We start from the raw sequence: 19002 nt of genomic DNA, 5'->3' as shown, positions 1-19002 counted from the left end.
GCACCTGAGCGGGCGGGACACACACACACACACACACACACGCACACTAGACAAAATATGGATCCTGGTGTAACAGGCAGGAGATTCAGAAACTTCCCGCGCCCTGTCACCCACCCCCCTGCCCTCTGAAGAACAATTCTGTCCATTTCTGGCCTAGAGGCCAAGAGGTAGGAGGGCAGCTCAGAAGCCAGAGGGAAGCGGGAGGTCTTTCACAGGAGGAATAAGTGACGCTGCCTAACCACTGGCTGGGAGAGGGGGCAGGAGGTGAGGGTGTTTCACGGGGCTGTCCGTTACACACTCCTCAGCAACACGGGGACCAAAGCATCAGAACGGTGCTTTCGAGACTACAGTGTGGGTTCTGAGTCAGGTCTTCCCCAGCACGCCCTGAGAGACAGAAGGACACCTGGGATTCCTTCGGGAACCCTTTGGCTGCTTGTCTGTATGTCTGTGAATGGGACTTGAAACAAGGGCCCGGGGATGTATTTGGGTGAAAGATTCTTCTGCAGAATCATCTTTGCTCACAACATCTTCCCCAAAAGGCAGGGCACAGTTCAGAGCAGGCGTCCTGCTCCCTGCAAGTCCCCCCCGCACCCCCCCCCCCGGACTCTCCAGTGGGATCAGACCCTCACTGGGGTTCCCACGGCACCCTGTGCCCCTGCATTAACTCACGTCACCGTGTGACAGCTGTCTGTTTGCCTGCTTGTTTATCCAAAAGATCACTGGCTCCTTAGGGCCAAGATCTAGCCTTAAATTTCACATCCTGGGCTTGGCACTACGCCTCACACACAGGCACGTATCCGGTAATTAAGATGCTGTAGTCGCTCTCAAACTCAGAACTTTGCTTGGCCAAAACAACCGGAGGAATGGCGATTCCAACCTGCTCCCCTCCTGCACGTGACACACCTGAGCTTCTTGCCGGCGCAGCCACATGTTACCCACAGAGGCTCAGCTGCTCTGCGTCAGGGTTACCTGCCATAAAAACATCTCCCACAAATACTGACCTTGTGCAGGGTGGAAGAGAGCGGAAAAGACTGTGTACAATTTTTAAGATATGAAGTATCTAAAAATCACTGCAAATTTTTAACACGCAAAAGATGCGTTTGGGTGTCCAGTAGTAAGAGAATGGCGGAGTCAGCTCTGGCGGATGGGAACACGCCGAGAAGGGTCCTCAGAGCTGTGGAAAGGGGAGCAGAGGTGTTGGCGATACTGGGTTCTTCTTCCCCAAGCCCCCTCAGTATGCCCAGGAACTCAGTGGGCCTTTGGATGTAACTCTAGGCTGGAAAGGAGAGAGATACACTTTTAGCTTAGCGTCGCTATGGAGTCTGCTGAAGTTAATCTTCAACGTGGAAAGGAGCTTTCGGACCAGCCTAAAGGAAGACCTGGTCTCCACACTCGCGCCCAAGCCTAAGACATCCTGCTCCCCCGGAGTGAGGCCAGACAGGGCAGGAAGCAGCCCGCGCTGGCCAAGAGAGGCGGGAACTGGTGGGCGTGGGGAGGGGGCAGAATAGAGGAGGAAAGGAAGATCGGTCTTCAGGGAGGAAGGGGATGCGGTAAAAATGCCCGAGGACTCACAGATAAACACATTTTGCACAGGAACTCCTGAGAGCTGTCATCTTGGCAAAAATAATAAAAATTACACGGTTTTTATTATACCTGATTGGGTGCAATAAGGCATCATATTTCCTGAGGCTATAAAGACTAATGTACGTATCTGGTTGGTCCTCCCTTCTGCTAGCTCTGGAAAAATCTAGAATAAGAGGTGCCTGTGCCCCAGAAGGCAGGCTCCCCTGGGGCAGAGCAGCTCATCTGCTTTGCTCATGGCCGTGTCCCACAGCCTCGGGCAGCGCCCACCACACACATTTCTTAACACGCTAAGCGCCCAGCCTGTTTGTCCTCTGGACGGAAAGTACAGTGTCAGTCACCGGTGACTGGCTGGACGCTTCCCATGTTAAACAGACAACGAAAAGATGGCTCATCCTAGGCCCCTCACTTTCAATCTCATCCACCTGGACCACAACCTGCGCTGCACACACACACACACACACACACACACACACACACTAAATCATAAAAGAAGCTACCGTATCTCTAGGCCAGCATTTCTCGACCTTGGCACGGATGACATTTGAATAAGGGAGAGGGGCTGCCCCGGGCATTGCAGGATGTGTGGCTGCATCCCTGGCCTCGACTCACAAGCTGACAGTGGTACACCTAGACCCACCCCCAGCCCCAGTCCCAGGCCCCGCAACCAGAAATGTCTATAGACTGTGCCATGTCCCCTGGGGCAAAGCCTTTGCTGATGGGAGCCTGGTCCTCGCCTCAGAGAGCTCCCAGAGGACTCACAGACCCAGAGCGCACGTGCAGATTTGCCCTGATGCTGAGACAGCAGCGGGGGAAGCCCTGCCCCGCCTGCCCTGAGGTGAGGGCCCGCGGGCTGCGGAGGGAGGAGAGACTGGGCGGTGAGAAGCGGGCAGATGTCCTGAACACAAATGAAGACGGAGATGTGGGCCCAGGCCTTGTCTGTATTCCGCAGGAGAAGCCGCTTTACCGCCGAGGTGTGGATGGAGCTGGTTTTTAATGATCTCCCCTTACTCTCCTCCACCACCAGGGCATCACAGAATCCATACATTGTAGGGAGCAGGGGAGCCGTCAGCAGCAATCGGACTTGAGATCTGGCTCGCAGCATCTGCTCCTGCTCCTCGTTATGAACGAGGCTGGGATTCGTTAATATCTCCGCTGCGGGTTCAAAGGGCTCTTCGGAGACAGGCCCTGCAAGACGCTCGCTCACAGGGTGAGCCGCAGGTCTCTCCTGCCCATTTCCCTGCCAAAATCCAAGGGCATCAGAGAAGCACTCTCCCGGCCAGGGCACTGGCATGCATCACACCGCCTGTGTTGACTCAATAACTGCACATGACCTGGCATGCCACATTCCTATCACAGTCTTCTGTACAAAACACGGAAAACAAAAAACACTGACAGCCAGTGCGGGCAAGGGTGCAGGAAGGTGTATATTCTGTACTTTTGGGGCAGAGTCAGTCTAACAAGGTTAATACACATCTGTGATCTTTGAAAAGTACGTGCCAGGATCCCATGTATTTCTTTCTACTTATGGGAACATATCATAAGGAAATAATCCTAACTATGGAAAGTCTCATATGTCCAAAACATCCATCATGTAATTACTTAGAATAAGGGAAAATGGAAACAACCAATTGTCTATGGTCAGATATTTTAGCTTGGTATATTGTAGTATATACATTCACTAGACTAATATACACCATTGAAATGCCATTTACACAGAAAAGCATCGTGCTATGCTAAAATGTTTATGCTCTGTCATTAAACAAAGAGAGAGAGAGAGTGAGAGAGACCAAATCATAACAGCAGCATAATATCAACCATGAAAATTAAAACGCTGGCAATAAAAAGCCTTCTGGAAGCAAACAGCTCCCAAAACACAGTGTTAGCTGTGACTGCGTATCAGAGGGAAGTGACTTATTTCTCTTTTCCTGTGCCTTCTGATGTCTCTTTTTAAATCATCTATTCTTTTACATTGGGAAAAGAACAATTTAAAGTCAAAATAATAATGGTAAACATACCCCTCCATACTCCCTTTATCCTGACTTTCCCTCTCAGCTTTCCTAAGATGCAATTGACATTCCACTGTGTAAGTTTAACAAGTTCAATGTGACGGTTTAATGCACGTATATATTACAAAATGATTGCCAGGGTAAGGCTAACACATCCTTCACACCACACATAATTACCGTCTTCTTGTTCCTGTTGTTGATATGGTGAGAACATTTAAGATTTAGTTTCTTAGCAACTTCCAGGTATATAATACACTGTTAGTTAATGTCACCATACTGTGTATTAGAGCCCAAGAACTTATTTATCTTATAACTGGAAGTTTGTACCCTTTGATCAAAATATCCTCATGTCCAAAAAGTGCTCCTCCCCCACCTCCCCACACACACACTGGCAAACACCAATCAGCTTTTTTAGATTCTATGGATAAGTGAGATTATTCAGTATTTGTCTACCTTCCTGTGACTCATTTTATTTAGCATAATGCCCTCAAGGTCCACCCATGTTGTTGCAAATGGCAGGGTTGCCTTCTCTTTATGAGTGAATAATGCCCGTGTGTGTGTGTGTGTGTGTGTGTGTGTGTGTGTGTACGTTCTATCCATTCATAGGACATTGACCTTGTCTCCATGTCTTGGCTGCTGTGTAATAACGCTGCAAAAACATGGGGTACCGATATCTTTTCAAGTGATCATTTCCTTTGGATACACAGCCACAAGTGAGATCACTAGATCTTACGATAGTTTGATTTTTGATTTTTTGAGGAACTTTCACATTGTTTTCAATAGCGGCTGCACCAATCTAAATACATTCTCGCCAACAGTGCACAAGGGCTCCCTTTTCCCCACAACTTGCCAGCATTCATCTCCTGTCATTTTTATAATCGCCATTCTATCGAGGAGGAGGTGTTATGTGGTTGTAGTTTTAATTTGCACTTCCCTGATGATTAGTGATATTGAGCCCCTTTTCATTGGCCATTTTTATACCTTTTTTTTTTTTTTTTAATTTCTATCCAGGTCCTTTGTTCATTTTTAAATCAAGTTATTGGAGGAGGGGGGTTACTTTTAAGTTTTATGAGTTTTCTACATATTTTGGATAATAAACCCTTATCAGATATATGATTTGTCAATATTTTCTTCCATTCTGTAGGTTGCATGTACATTTTATTCTTTCTTTTGCTGTTTTTAGTTTGATATAGTCCCACTTGTTTATTTTTGTTTTTGTTGCTTATAATTTTTGTATCACATCTAAAAAATTCATTGCCAAGACCAATGTCAAGAATCTTTTTCCTAATGTTTTTTTCTAATAGTTTTATGGTTTCAGGTCTTATATTTAAGTCTTCAATCCATTTCAAATTAATTTATGTGAGTGGTATAAGAAGGGGTCTGATTTCATCATTTTTATGTGAATATCCAGTTTTCCCAACACCATTCATTGAAGAGACTATCCTTTCCCCATTGAGTGACCCTAGTATATTTTTGTCCACAGAAATTACGAACAACTGTTGAATCTTAATCTCTGTATTATTTTTCTCCCTCAACTAGAATACAGGCTCCATAAGAGTAGGCAAGTTACTGAAAATACAAGTTAGACTATACGGCAGTAAAACAATAATGTTGTTCCCAGTGAAGTTTCATACACTAGCTGTGAGAGAGTAACTGGCACAACCTTTTGGGAAAACTATTTAGTCACATCTCTAAAAGATGAGGTTCTCCTGTCTTGTATCTAATGGATGCTACACCAAGGTACTGATTAAAAAAAAATTTTTTTTTAATTTAAAAATGCATAATAGGTCCACCAAAAGACATGCCCAAGAAAGTGCTATTCTATGATAGTAAATCCTGGATACTACTCAAACACGATAGAACAGGTTCACATACTGGAATATGCACACAGCAATGAGAATAAACAAACCACAACCACACACAGCACATGGCATCACAAATTTCATCCTGAGCAAAAGCCAGATCTCCCTTCAAAAAAAAAAAAAACAACAACGTATGATTCCACTACACGAATATAAAAGCAGGCGAAGTTATCTATGGTGTTTTAAGTCAGTGTTGTTAAGTTCTTACTTGGGAGGGGACATGTAGTGGCACAAGGCACACAGGACAGGCTTCTCAAACCTGATAACAATCCGCCTCTTGCCCTGTCTGTATGGGTGTGTTCACTTTGCGACAGTGGATTGGTGCCCTTTGCTCTGTATATGTTCTACCTCAATGAAATGTACTCCCTGCCAATCCAGGGCTGCTGAAGACAGAGAATCTTCTCTACAATTCTCTCTCTCCACTCACTACAAGCCTTGACCTGGAGCCCTGACAAGGCTAAACTCATCACACTCAGCATTCGCACTCATCACGTCCTGTCTTGTCTAAATGCTCCGCCTAGATTCCACAGCCCCTCACCCTCCTGTCAGCGGTGTCTGGGTCCCTGAACTCGGCATGACGGAGGTCACCCAGGGATGTCAGTAACGGCGGAGGGAAGCTGAAGTGGCCTGGCCACCAGCAGATGCAGAGATGAACACTGAGCTACTTCCCACCGAGACGTGGCTCAGGTCAGACGTCTGGCTTGCGAAGATTGCTCGGTTTCCTTTATAGACCAGGCCTCATCCTTTGCAGAACAACCCCAATAGGTCCTGGACCACCGAGCACCCCTTCTTCTTCACTCGTCTCAAACAAAAAGTCTGTAGACTCCAGAGGACAGGAGTCAGGTTTGTTTTGCTCCCTGCTGCCTCCTAGGTGACCAGCACAGGGTCTGGTACATAGCAGCCAGGCCAGTGTCTGTGGGGTCAATGTATGAACACATGAGCAAACAAGCATCACTACTGAGTCTGTGTGCCAGGGTCCGGAAACTAGAAAGGCCAGGATCCAGGTCCAGGATGCCCATGGAAATGAATAAAATATTTTAAAACACATACAGCGGTCTTTCTAAGTTAGGAACAAAATTTTAAACTACCAACCATCATATAAAAATCATACAATTAATCTAGAACCAGTAAAAACTGCCTTATTTACATGGTAACATGGGTAGCACTTTTATTCTCTCATTCACTGAAAGTGACATAGTTGACTGGTTAACAGTTATAGACCAGGTCGAGTTATAGCAAGACTAGCTGGCTCAGATGGGAGGTGCTGTCTTGGCCAAATAAAAGGATTGAACACCAACCAACCAGGCCACCAAGGTCACAAAGGAATCAATGAGCACAGAAAAGACCCAGAAACTACCCAATTGTCCCTTAGCAATGGGGCTATGGAAGGGCCCCAAATAGCCACATAAGTCTGTTAAATACACTTAGCTGTTTTCTCTCTCTATCTTGGAATGATTTCATCAATTTGGGTACCATTAACTAGAGGAAATTCAGCAAGGTGGGGTGAAACATAGTTTGAGAATTGGTTCAGTGGGCAATGGGATGGCTTTAGAACACGAAATATCTCCGTATCTTTGCTGAGCCTCATAAATTTTCTAAACTTTGGTGAGTCTTTGTTTTTGGTGTCCTCTGATCTCTCCACAATGATCTTCCCCACCAAGCCAAAGGGTTTTCTACTCCCCAAAGGGAGGACCAGGCAGTGTCACTGTCCAGCCCGTATCCCTCAGGCCCTCTCTGTGCTCCCAGCTGCCGGTATCTGCATCTCCGCACGCAAGGGAACACCTTCTGTGCAAGTAAACATCCTACACGCCCCCACCATTCCTCACCTAGCGCATGCTCTCTGCACCACGTCAGCTCCAACGCCATTTCTCTATAAACTAAGGCCATGTCAGGGTCAGTTTCCTCAGTTCAGCTGTGCAGGAAACACATCGATTTCACTGGAGAAGAAAGTCAGGCCAGAGCTGGCTGGGTTCAAGCCCTTTTGGAGACAGGAAGGTCTGTTGAGATGAACCCGAGGACTTTGTCATGGATTCTGTGGTGCTTGAGGGAAGAAGCATAATGCCCTGGAAGCTGGTCAGGAGTCCAGGGCTCTGCTAACCCCCAGCACCTGCACAGATACACACTCTGCAGAGCAAGGCCTGCCTGCCTCCCCGACGTGATGGCAGCCCTGCCGACATCGGAAAACAACGCACACACAATTTACAAGACAAAATGCTCGTTTTGTCCACAATTTTATTATTCGCTGGAGCTAATGGTGTTGGCAGTTTGGCGAGAATAATAATTCTCTAGGATTTTTCTGAAAAATACAGTCTGAGAACTACCTGCATTGGAATCACCTGACTGCTTTTTAAAATGCAGGTTCCTAGGTGCCGCTGTGGCTATCAGAGACTGAGCTCTCGGTGAGGAGGCTGGAGGCCACACTGTGAATCAGCCCACTAGGGGTGGGAGGGGTTCTTCCGAGGTTGTAAATCTGAGAAGCATGGCTCTAGCGCCTGGCTCTGGGCCGTGGCTGGGCATCTCACCCTGGCCGGCCGTTTTCACAACTGAGAGTGATCCCATCGGCATGGTGGAACAAAGGGAATAAAAAAATGAGGCCTCTGCCCTCTGCCTATTTGTTTTCTCCGTGTTCTCTCCGTGCCAAGACCGCCTGGCACACCTGCAGTAGGTTCTGCTTCCTGGCTCCAATCACAGGCACTGACAGACTCTGAATAAAGGCTGCTCACCCGCCACGTAATTATGCTGGGAATACTGGCAGTGCCTCTGCAGTGTGTCGTGCCGAAGATTGCCCAGGAAGAGGTTGCAAATTAATACAAATAGTTGTATAATATGTCCTTCCCTCCTCCCTCCCCCATTGTGCCAAAGATCCTTAGAAAGGATCAAGGGGGGAGGGGGGGGGGGTCACTGAGGGACACACCTGCACAGAATCATCGGGAAAGCAGCCAATCAAGTGAATTTAGACATGAGGATCTCCAGTAAGTCCCATCTCTATCCGTGGGAGCCCACCTTTCTCCCTCCCCAGAGAGGAACCACTATCCTCACGTCTGCCTCAGGCTCCTCTGGGAGGGACCAGGCCAGGAGCCGTGAGAGCACATGCTAGTCAGCACTCTAACACGGAGGTGCAGAAAGAGCATGTGTGTCGTCTCCCCCTGAACTGTGGCCCTGAGGACAGAAACGCTGGCTTTCATCTCTAGCTTCCAAGCCGGGCACCAGCGGGTTCTCAGCCATGGCAGTGTGTGTGTGTGTGGCGGGGGCGGGCGGGGGGGGGCGCCACAGGGAGGAGGGCAAGGAGCAGCCCATACACTCCAGCCTCGTTTTTTGAGATAAACTTCACATATCATTACTCTGTCCAAGAGACTCTATGGTGCCCCTGTTTTTAAACAGCACTTGGGACTGTAGGATTGTACAGCCCGGGACACTTGACCACGGAGAGAAAGAGAACTCACGGGCCCCATCACTGGAAGGCTGGGGAGTCCTTTTGGAAAGAGGAAAGTGGGGTGAGGGATACTTACACAGCAGAGTTGCTGCAGAACACAACGCAGAGACAAGGGGAAGGGGAAAAGGCGCAGGGACAAAAGAACGGGCCATCCCTCCAAGGACTTGGCCCATCTGCGTATCCCACTTGTCACAGGTGACTTATGCCCCCACCCCCAAATGTGGGTCAAATTAAAAATGTGCAAAGGATGCTTTTTATTTATTTATTTTTTTTTTTGGAAATATATTTTTATTGATTTCAGAGAGGAAGGGAGAGAGAGAAAGAGAGAAACATCAATGATGAGAGAGAATCATTGATTGGCTGTCTCCTGCACGCCCCCTACTGAGCATTGAGCCCGCAACCTGGGCATGTGCCCTTGACCAGAATCAAACCTGGGATCCTTCTTCAGTCCTCAGGCTGACACTCTATCCACTGAGCCAAACCAGCCGGGGCCAAAGTGTGCTTTTTAAACGAACCAAGAGAGAGCTTGCCACTTAAAGGAATCCTAGGGCAAACACATCTGATGGAGACACAGCAAGGTCTTTCTCACTTCAAGACGCTTGGGCCTGCACTTCCCATCCGCTGCCTGGAACACAAGCACCTCCCTCCTCTCCTGGTTCCCTCCCAGCATCAGTGGTCCCAGAGCCAGTGCCTTCCCAGCGGCATTCCCCAACCAGAGCAATTCACCAGCCCCTTCCCCCTCCCACACACGTGACCCAGCACCTGTACCTCTACCTGGAGCACTTTTCTCAGCTTACCTGAGTCATTATTTGTGGCTGTTTTTCTGTCTGCCGCGCTAGAGCGTCAACTCCAGGAGGACACAGACGGTGTCTAGCTTCTTCACCCAGCGACTTAGCAAAGGCCTGGCACGTAGCTGGCATTTGGAGAACATTTTTGCGCCAACAAATCACCATGCCCTGTGCTGACTGTTTATTATCGTTAGGTTTCCCTCCACCACGCCGGCCTGCTTCGGCTGTAGTGAGGTACGGGGCCTCCGGCAGCCTGTAATGGGGTGGAACTGAGGAGTGGTGTCTGTGGTGGACAGAGGAGCAAAGGCCTGGCCAACCCTGCTAAGTATTTTCCTGTTGATCCCAAAACCAACCAGAGGCATTTGCCGGGCCCTGCGAGAGCTTCCCCGAGGACAGTGACGCGGAACCATCCACCCCAAAGCCGGCCCCGGACCACTCCCCAGAACCAGACGAGCTTTTTCTCCTCTGAGGTGGGCTGGAGGCAACTGGATCGGAGCTAAACGTTAAACGCGAAACCAATTAGGGCTTCGCTGGCACCCAGGGCTCCCCGGGGAGCCTTCACACAACTGGGATTTCAGGCACGGTGGGGCGCAGCCCTCCACTCAGATACACGCGGTGAGCGGGGCCGGTTCCAGGAGAGGCCCGGTGACTCTGGGAAATATGAAGGGAGGGACTTCTGTGCCAGGAGCTGCGTCTGGAAAATAGCGGGCTGGACCACGTGGAACCTCACACAGCCTGACAGCAATGGAGTGAGAACAGCCTCAAAGATAATGGAACAAACTTCCCCAGCCTTTCTCCAAGATATTTCTCTCTAGCTGGGTGCCAGCGACTCACTCATGCTCACAGAGCATACGGGACGAGAAGCAAATCACAATAGCAGGGACATCAGCCACTGAAAGATCATGAGCACCTACCTGCCTGGGGCCATGGGTTCACTCAGTCCTCCTCAAAAACCCCACAAAGTAGCGGGGGCCCCACCGGTTTCACAGGACCCACGTGTAAGCTTGGCAAGACTGGAATGTGAACGCGGGTTAAGAGTGGGCTCGTCACCGTGGCGTGACTCCACCACAGGAGCTTTGAGAGTGTTCGATTTGAAATATTCTATTGAGGAAATGAGTAAGAAATGACTTATTATAAAACATTCAATTGCCAACATTACTTTGTTTCCCCAGCGAAGAAGGAATAGCTCAGTCGATGATCAGGTCCCACCCCACAGGAGAGAATTGCAGGTCCAGTGATCCATCTAGGACCTCTTGTTGCCTTTGAAAATAACCTCACCAGCATATAGGAGAGTTCTTATCCCCCCCAGCAATCCCAGTAAACTGCAGTACTGGGGAGGGGGAGGGGCAGGGCTTGGGAGGACAGGGGGACGCCAGGAACTCAGCCTGGGAAGGTCAGCTGGGACAAGAAGCTCCGCCATCCCTGCCAGGACAGCACCGGCCTTTCTCCGCCAAGGGCAAGCTGCAGGCAGCGACAGAGAGCACAGAGCGGCTGCAGGCCTGTCCACTTCCAAAGTGACCCTTTCTCGCGGCTCCCGTGAAATAATTATTTCTATCAGTGGTCATCTCATACAGGGGATTTAAGAGAGCGGGTTCATTAAAGAGAGTCAGGATCACAAACTCATGTAAGTCCCCTTGAACCTGTTTAATCAAAATGATTTTCTGCTATTCTCTATTACAAGCCCAGTTTCTGTGGTGACAGATTAATGACTGATCCACTAAGCCACACACCTCTCTTGTCACCAACCCCTCAGACTGCGGCCAGCCACCATCCCATCAATAAGCCCCACTTCTCCTTGAAACTCATTACAGTGGAGCCGCGAAGATCAGATGGGCAGGTCAGCCGCTCGCCGACACCCCTGTTCTGCTAAGGAGACCACCAGATCCTGGGGGGAAGAAGAAAGCGGGCTGGCCCTCGTGGTCTTATTAGAATTACAAACCCGGGCCACTCCGGAGTAAAACAGGAGTAAATGCCGGGGAAAGCCGCGCCTCGGGTTCTTTGAGCCTGCGGAAGGTAATTATCCTGGAGCTGAATGCCAGGGCTGGTTTCACGTGCGCAAAAGAAAGAAAATGCCATTTCTGGTGTAAGCATCAAAATTATTTTAATCAGCCGAAACCGGTTTGGCTCAGTGGTAGAGCGTCGGTCTGCGGACTGAAAGGTCCCGGGTTTGATTCCGGTCAAGGGCATGTACTTTGGTTGCGAGCACATCCCCGGTAGGGGGTGTGCAAGAGGCAGCTGGTCGATGTTTCTCTCTCATCGATGTTTCTAGCTCTCTATCTCTCTCCCTTCCTCTCTGTAAAAAATCAATAATATGTGTGTGCTTTTTTAATTATTTTAATCAAATCAGGAACTCATTATTAGCAGATGATAAGGCCTGTCGTGACCCCTGCAATAAGCTGGTGGCTTCCTAGTCTACTTTGTTTCAACTTACGGTTCCTCACTAGTTACCCCTCCCCAGGAAGCAGGAAAGACGTGCAGTGCGCTACCCGTGGAGGCTCACGCCCTCGTCCGCTCCATTCTTGTGCACAGTGAGCGCCCAGAAGCCGACTTCCTGGTGCCAGCCAGGCTCCTCCGCAGCCGCTCCATTAACTCCGGGCAGGGGACTTACCTCCCCGTAAGTCAGGGACAGTAATGGCATTTCTCTCCTAGGACTTGTTATAAATTAAATGAGGTGATATAGGTAAAGGACCTTAAACAATGTCCTGCACACTAAGTGCTTCATTGATGTTAGGTATTATCTATTTCTGCAATGTTTTCATTTTTAATTACAATCAACACATACTACCTTTGCAAGAAAGACTTATTTCAAAAGAAAATACGGTAACAAAGAAATGTGTGCTAGCGTATGATGAAGTGTTTCATTCAGCAGAAAAGAGGTTACCGGAGTAAAGAGGAAACTTTATCTTGCTCACCCTTAGAGCCAACCACCCTGGTGCATAGTAGACAGTCAAATATTTGTTGGAATGAATGAACATACAGATGAATGTTTGAATAAACAGAGGAAAATTTCCTTACAGCAATAGGTATGGGAAGCCAAATATTGAAAATATACAGGGGGGGGAAATCAGGAGAATGGCTGTGGCATCATGACCCCTCCATCTCAAACCACAGAGAAATTAAATGCATGACAGTTGGAAATGGGAAATAATTGTGCAGCTAAATGCGAACATCTATCCTTCTTCATCTTCTCCTCCTTCATACTGTATTTGTGCAAAAGTCTGGGTCTCCATCTGGCCTAAACATCCCAAGGGCCAGTCGTTATAAAAAGAATGATAAATTCTATAATTGGAAAATTAATTAATAAAAAAAGAATGATGGCCAACCTAATAGACCACCAACATATTTAAGGAGCAAACATCTCCTAACATGATAACGGTATGTTGTTCCTGAATTCATTGCTCCAGGTAATAAGCCATGAAGACATCCTGAGATGTTTCTTCTGGAAAGGAAAGTGGTTCTTTGTGTACCTAGAGGACCTCTTCAAAGCGGTAAATACCGGCTACCAGGACAGCTCTGGCAATGTCACAGCACACAGCACAGGCTGGGGGCATGGGGCACACAGACACCATCATTTCTACTTCCAAGTCAGCTCAATAACAATACCAATGGGCATCATCAGCTCTCCAAAGGGAGCCTTCAGTTCTCAGTTTCACAAGTTCAAAAATTACTTCCAAATCTCTGTCCCCCAAGTGCAAAACAATGATGAGTCTCAGGAAAGGCAAAAAGTTCCCTTTCACGATGACGATCAAAAGCTGACAAGCATCGCAACAACCTCAGGGCAGTTTTCCCAAGTCATCGGTAGCTTCAACAGAACAACAGCAGGGAAGCTGAGTTTTATTAACCTCTGGCAAGGCCTGGCTCAGGGAAACTATAGACTGGCTGAGCAACGGGCCTGGCTGGGGCTTGGTTGTCCACTGAACAGCAGGTTTCTACAGAAAGCAAGCTTCTACCCCCTGGTCCCAGGGACTGAGGCTCTGTGGATATTCCAAATAAGTGACCCATATGAAGACACCTGACCTTGGCCTAAAAGATTATCTAGTTTGAGTTTCACAACACTTTAAAGAGGTTCATGGTCTTAAATTATGTCTGTTCCATGGCTAGCATCAGAGGACCCCATAAAGCATATAAAATGATTGTAATTGAAGATATTTGGGATTTTTAAACATTTTTAGATGTTTTTAATGTTATTATGAGTTAAATTTTCACTTAAAAACAATATATACTGCAATACCAGACAGCAATATGTTCACCAACACAGTTTCTAGGACAATGGAAACTAAGGAGAAAATAAACAAATGGGACTGCATCAAAATAAAAAGCTTCTGCACAGCCAAGAAACCATCAACAAAAGCCCACTGCATGGGAGAACATATTTGGCAATGATATGTCTGATAAGGCGTTAATCTCCAAAATTTATAGGGAACTTGTACAACTTAGCAAAAGGAAGATAAACAATCCAATTTAAAAATGGACAAGGACCTAAATAGACACTTCTCCAAAGTGGATATACAGAAGCCAAAGAAGCATATGAAAAAACTAAAGGCCTGGTGCATGAAATTTGTGCACTGGGGAGGGGGGAGGGGGGAGGGGGTCCCTCGCCCAGCCTGCACCCTCTCCAATCTGGGACCCCTGTGGGATCGTATCTAAACCGGAAGTCGGACATCCCTCTCACAATCTGGAACTACTGGCTCCCAACTGCTCGCCTGCCTACCTGCCTGCCTGATTGCCCCAACCTCTTTTGCCTGCCAGCCTGATCACACCCTAACCACTCCCCTGTCAGCCTGATCAATGCCTAACTGCTCCCCTGCCAGCCCAGTTGCCCCCAACTGCCCTCCCTCCCCTGCAGGCCTGGTCACCCCTAACTGCCCTTCCCTGCTGGCCATCTTGTGGTTGCCATCATGTGACCACATAGGGGCAGACATATTGTGTAAGGGTGTGATGGTCAATTTGCATATTACCTCTTTATTATATAGAATGCTCAAAGTCACTAGTCACCTGAGAGATGCAAATCAATACAACAATGAGGTACCACCTTACACCTGTCAGAATGCTGTCATCAACAAATCAACGAATGACAAGTGCTGGAGAGGATGTGGAGAAAAGGGAACCCTCGTGCCCTGCTGGTAGGAATGCAGACTGGTGCAGCCTTGGTGGAAAAGTGCATGGAGTTTCCTCAAAAATTAAAAATAGAAGTCCCAATTGACTCAGTGATTCTACTTCTAGGAATATATCTCAAGAAATGAGAAACACCAATCAGAAAGATTACATGTACCCCTATGTTCATAGCAGCACAATTTACAATAGCTAAGATTTGGAAACAGCCCAAGTGCCCATTAGCAGATGAGTGGATTAAAAAACTGTGGTACATCTACACAATGGAATATTACACTGCTGTAAAAAATAAGAGACTCCTACCATTTGTAACAGCATGGGTGGACCTGGAAAGCAAATAAGCCAGTCAGAGAAAGCTAAGTATCAAATGACCTTGCTCATTTGGAGAATATAATGAACAACATAAACTGGTGAACAAAAATAGATCCAAAGACAAAGAAGCATCAAACAGACTGCCAAACCTCAGAGAGGAGGCAGGGGAGATCAACCAATGAACCTGCCTGCATATAAACATAACTGATGACACAGACAATAGAGGGGTGAAGGCCTGGGCTGGGCGGGGGCAGGGTGAGAGAGGTCAATGTGCGGGGGGGGGGGGGGGGGGGGTGAACATATGTAATATTTTCAATAAAGATTTTTTTTAAAGAATATATGCTGCTTAAAATATTAGTTTTATACCTAAAATTACTCCAGAAACAAAGAACAGCACATTTGAACAGAGACACTTTTCTCTTTTTGTTACGCTTTGGACATTTTTTCAGCATTTAAGGCAGTAGCTCCTAAACATAAGAATGCTTGTTTAAATACAGATTTCCAGCACGCGTCCCAGAAAGGTGGGTGAGAACCGCAGGGGAGGAGCCGGGTGCTGTAATTAACAAGCACCAGGTGAGCGGCATGGTACGTCAGGCTTGGAGAACACCTGATCCAAGGATAAAAAATATCACCATTTTCAAGAAAGATGGGAAATGAAGAAAAGTCCAATTTTAAAAATTTAAAGACAAATGGGAAATAAGAGTAACGTCGTGCCAAACCGGTTTAGCTCTGTGGATAGAGTGTCGGCCTGCAGACTGAAAGGTCTCAGGTTCGATTCCAGTCAAGGGCATGTACCTTGATTGTGAGCACATCCCCAGCAGGGGGTGTGCAAGAGGCAGCTGGTCGGTGTTTCTCTCTCATCCATGTTTCTAGCTCTCTATCCCTCTCCCTTCCTCTCTGTAAAAAAATGTGTGTGTATAAAGAGTCATGTCATGCTCATGGGACACTGACAGGAGAAAGCCTCGGACAGGCACAGGAGCTCAGTGAACAGTTCCACGTGTCTAAGACCACGGCCCCTCTCGGTGTGACCCAGCAACCTGCAAACCACGCCATCTCATCTGCAAAGGGCCCTTCCTCTCTGTGCCTGGCCCCACTCTCCCATGTGGAACAGAGTTAAGCATCTGCTCTGTTCCTCACCGCTTTCTAAAACAAATGAAAATGATTCTACTCTCTGTGAGTCCATGAATGACACTCCTTTGGGGCATCTTTGGGGCAATCTGGGCACCTTTCTCAGCCACGAGCAAAGGCAGTCAGGGCAGTCAGTCCAAGGCTCCTCGACGCTGGACGGAAGGGAGTGAAGATGGTGTGCAGGGCAGGAACGGGGAGAGAATGGCAGGAATCCCATGGGCAGGTGGGAGGAGCAGGAAGCGTATCTGCTGCACAACTAAGCCACCCCCCACCCCCCATAAACTGTGGAGGCTTATTTGAAAGCACCTCTCAAAGAGAAGCAACCCCCAGGAAGGAGAGAGAGAACTACACCCCCACTCAAGGCTGTGGCACACCTTCTCCTCTGGAGAGACGCTTTGTGGGAAGTACAGGAAACCATTGGGATTCACTGGAATCCTCAGACTCTCCCCCCCGCCAGGAATGGGGCTACCCAGCATGGGGCTGAGGGCACTCCAGGGAAAGAGGGTGACGCCCACACATCTCCCACCTCCCAGAGCCCCGTGCCCACCCATGAGAACAGAGGCTCCCAGTGGTACATATCATACAACTTCTCCCTAGCCACCCGCGGGGCAGCCCAGGAAGGAGCTGGCAGCAGCTCCAAGGCAGAGGGGTGCCATCTGCCTGCGGGAGAGGCCGTGCAGGCGCCCTCTTGCCCCTGCACCCGCCGGGGCTTACCTGGGGGGCAGCAGCCAGACCCAGACGTGGGGCAGAAACAGACAGCGGATGTGCTCTGGGTGCCCGGGAATGACTTCCTCCCCTCGGGGCTCCCCAGGGGGGCAATCCGGCCACCCAGTCTCCTCCTCAGAGCAGGGGCCCAACTCCAGGAGCTCCTGCTCCCTCTCCCTCCCCCTAAAGATGCCAAAGGTCAAAGCCACCATGTTCCCCAGCCCGCTGCCATGTCCAGTCCAAACGCCTGGAGCACCTGGAACACCTGGCTCCCTCACCAGTAAGCGGGGCTCCCCTCCAAGCCTCGCCCCTGCAGCGCACCCTAGAGATGGCCCATTCAGCGCTGCCCAGGAGGTTCTGGACGGGGCTGGGCAAAGTCAGCCATCCGCCTCAGAGAATTCAGAGGCTGCAGGAGCCTCTCTCCGCCGCCGCTCACTGTTCATCCCACGCTCAGTCCGGCGGCCTCTCCCCGTCCTACAAACGCCCACACCTGGCCGGCAGGTAACGGGCAGCAGGTAACAGGCAGAGAGGCGCGGGCCTCCCAAGTTCCCCTTGCAAGTTCTCAGCGCCCAGGGCTGATAGAGGGGGTCAGACAGCCCGGGGCCAGGACCAGCAAGCCGCCCCCGGAGGCCTGCCCAGCCCCCCCGCCCGCCCGCCCGCCCGCCCCGGGCCCCTCGCGGGGGCTGCCGGCCCGGGACTCACGTCTCGGAAGCGGTTCCAGTACTTGTCGCGGTCGTACTGCGAGACGGTGCTCAGCCACTGGTCGTTGTCCAGGAAATTGCCGTTGGGGCCCGCGCGCCCCGCCAGCGCGTCCAGGCGCCGGCCGTGCACCTGCAGGAGGCACCACGCCGCGGCCGCCAGCACCGCCATCGCCGGCATCTGCGGGGGGGGGGGGGGGGGGGGGTGAGCGAGCTGGGCCCCCGCCGCCCCGGCGACAGGGCGGGGGGAGGGAGGGTCCGGGGGGCGGGGGTCATCTCTCACCCAAGGGGGGGGGGCGCCTGTCCAGGACCTGGAGACCCGGGGACCCCTCTCAGGAATGGGGGGGGGGGGGGGGGCACTCCGTTATAAATGAAGAGGCTGCGCCACAGATTGGGGGCTGCTGTCAAACTAGGGGAAGCCCCGCCAGCTATTCTGCGGGCGCCCCGGATGGACCCGCTGCTCCGCACCGCCCGGAGCCGGGGACCCGCCGCCGCCTCCCGCGGACGGAGGGCGCCCGGGGCTGATAGAGGGGTCAGCGGGCTCCGAGCGGCATCAGGCTCGGGCAGCACTGAAGGGGGGTACCCGCAGCGGGGAGGCTCTCCCTGCCCACCCTGCCGCCTCGGCTAGAGGGGTGCGCGGAGGCACCCCAGGCCCCCGACCCTGCAGCCCGAGGTGGTCGCGGGCACCCCAACTGCGCCAAGTTGGGGCGCGGGGTTTGGCGGGCACGTACCTTGGGGGCTGGCCCGTGTCCCCGCGTCCGAGTGGCGGGAGCTCCTGTGGTCCGGTCGCGGGGAAGCTCTGGCCTCGCTCCTGCTCCTGCCGCCGCCGCCGCGCAGTCCGCGCTTTGTGAGCGGCAGCGCTGGCTCCCGGCTCTGGCTCGCTCGGGCGCGGCGCCCGCTGGCGGAGGAGCCCGAGCGCGAGCCGAGGCCTCTGGCGACCCCTGGCGGCCGCACGGTCGGTGCCTCCGGACCGGGAGCCACCCCCTCCCTATACACACACACACACACACACACACACACACACTCACTCACACACACACACACTCACACACACACACACACGCACTCCACACACACACACACACATTCACACACACCACACTCACACTACACACACAACTACATACACACACTCACCACACACTCACACCACCTACACACACACACTCACACATCACACACAATACACTCACACATCACACTCACACACACACACCGCACACACACTCACACATCACACCACTCACCACTCACACTCACACACACACTCTCAAACACACAACTCACACACACTCACACACACACACACAACACTCACACCACACCTCACACACACACACACACACACACACTCTCACACACACACTCACACAC

At 50.4% G+C, this 19002-nt stretch overlaps 1 protein-coding gene across 2 annotated transcripts in view; it reads right to left on the bottom strand.

Moving 5' to 3' along the window:
• The window catches only part of SPOCK1 (SPARC (osteonectin), cwcv and kazal like domains proteoglycan 1), a 430304-nt gene extending 411795 nt beyond the window's left edge, over positions 1–18509 (bottom strand). Inside the window, exons 1-2 of one of the 2 annotated variants that reach the window (XM_036424283.2) lie at positions 18360–18509; positions 17633–17809 (exon numbers count right to left, since the gene is read on the bottom strand). In XM_036424283.2, coding sequence (XP_036280176.1) covers positions 17633–17809 — 177 coding nt within the window. In that variant the 5' untranslated portion in view covers positions 18360–18509. The remainder of the gene's footprint in view (positions 1–17632; positions 17810–18359) is intronic. The other variant, XM_036424282.2, reaches the window with a different exon arrangement.
• Between the last annotated feature and the right edge of the window lie 493 nt (positions 18510–19002).

Source organism: Pipistrellus kuhlii, unplaced genomic scaffold (genome assembly GCF_014108245.1).
Source record: "Pipistrellus kuhlii isolate mPipKuh1 unplaced genomic scaffold, mPipKuh1.p scaffold_m20_p_8, whole genome shotgun sequence".
Lineage (NCBI taxonomy): Eukaryota > Metazoa > Chordata > Mammalia > Chiroptera > Vespertilionidae > Pipistrellus > Pipistrellus kuhlii.
This window is presented reverse-complemented; position numbering and strand designations above follow the sequence as displayed.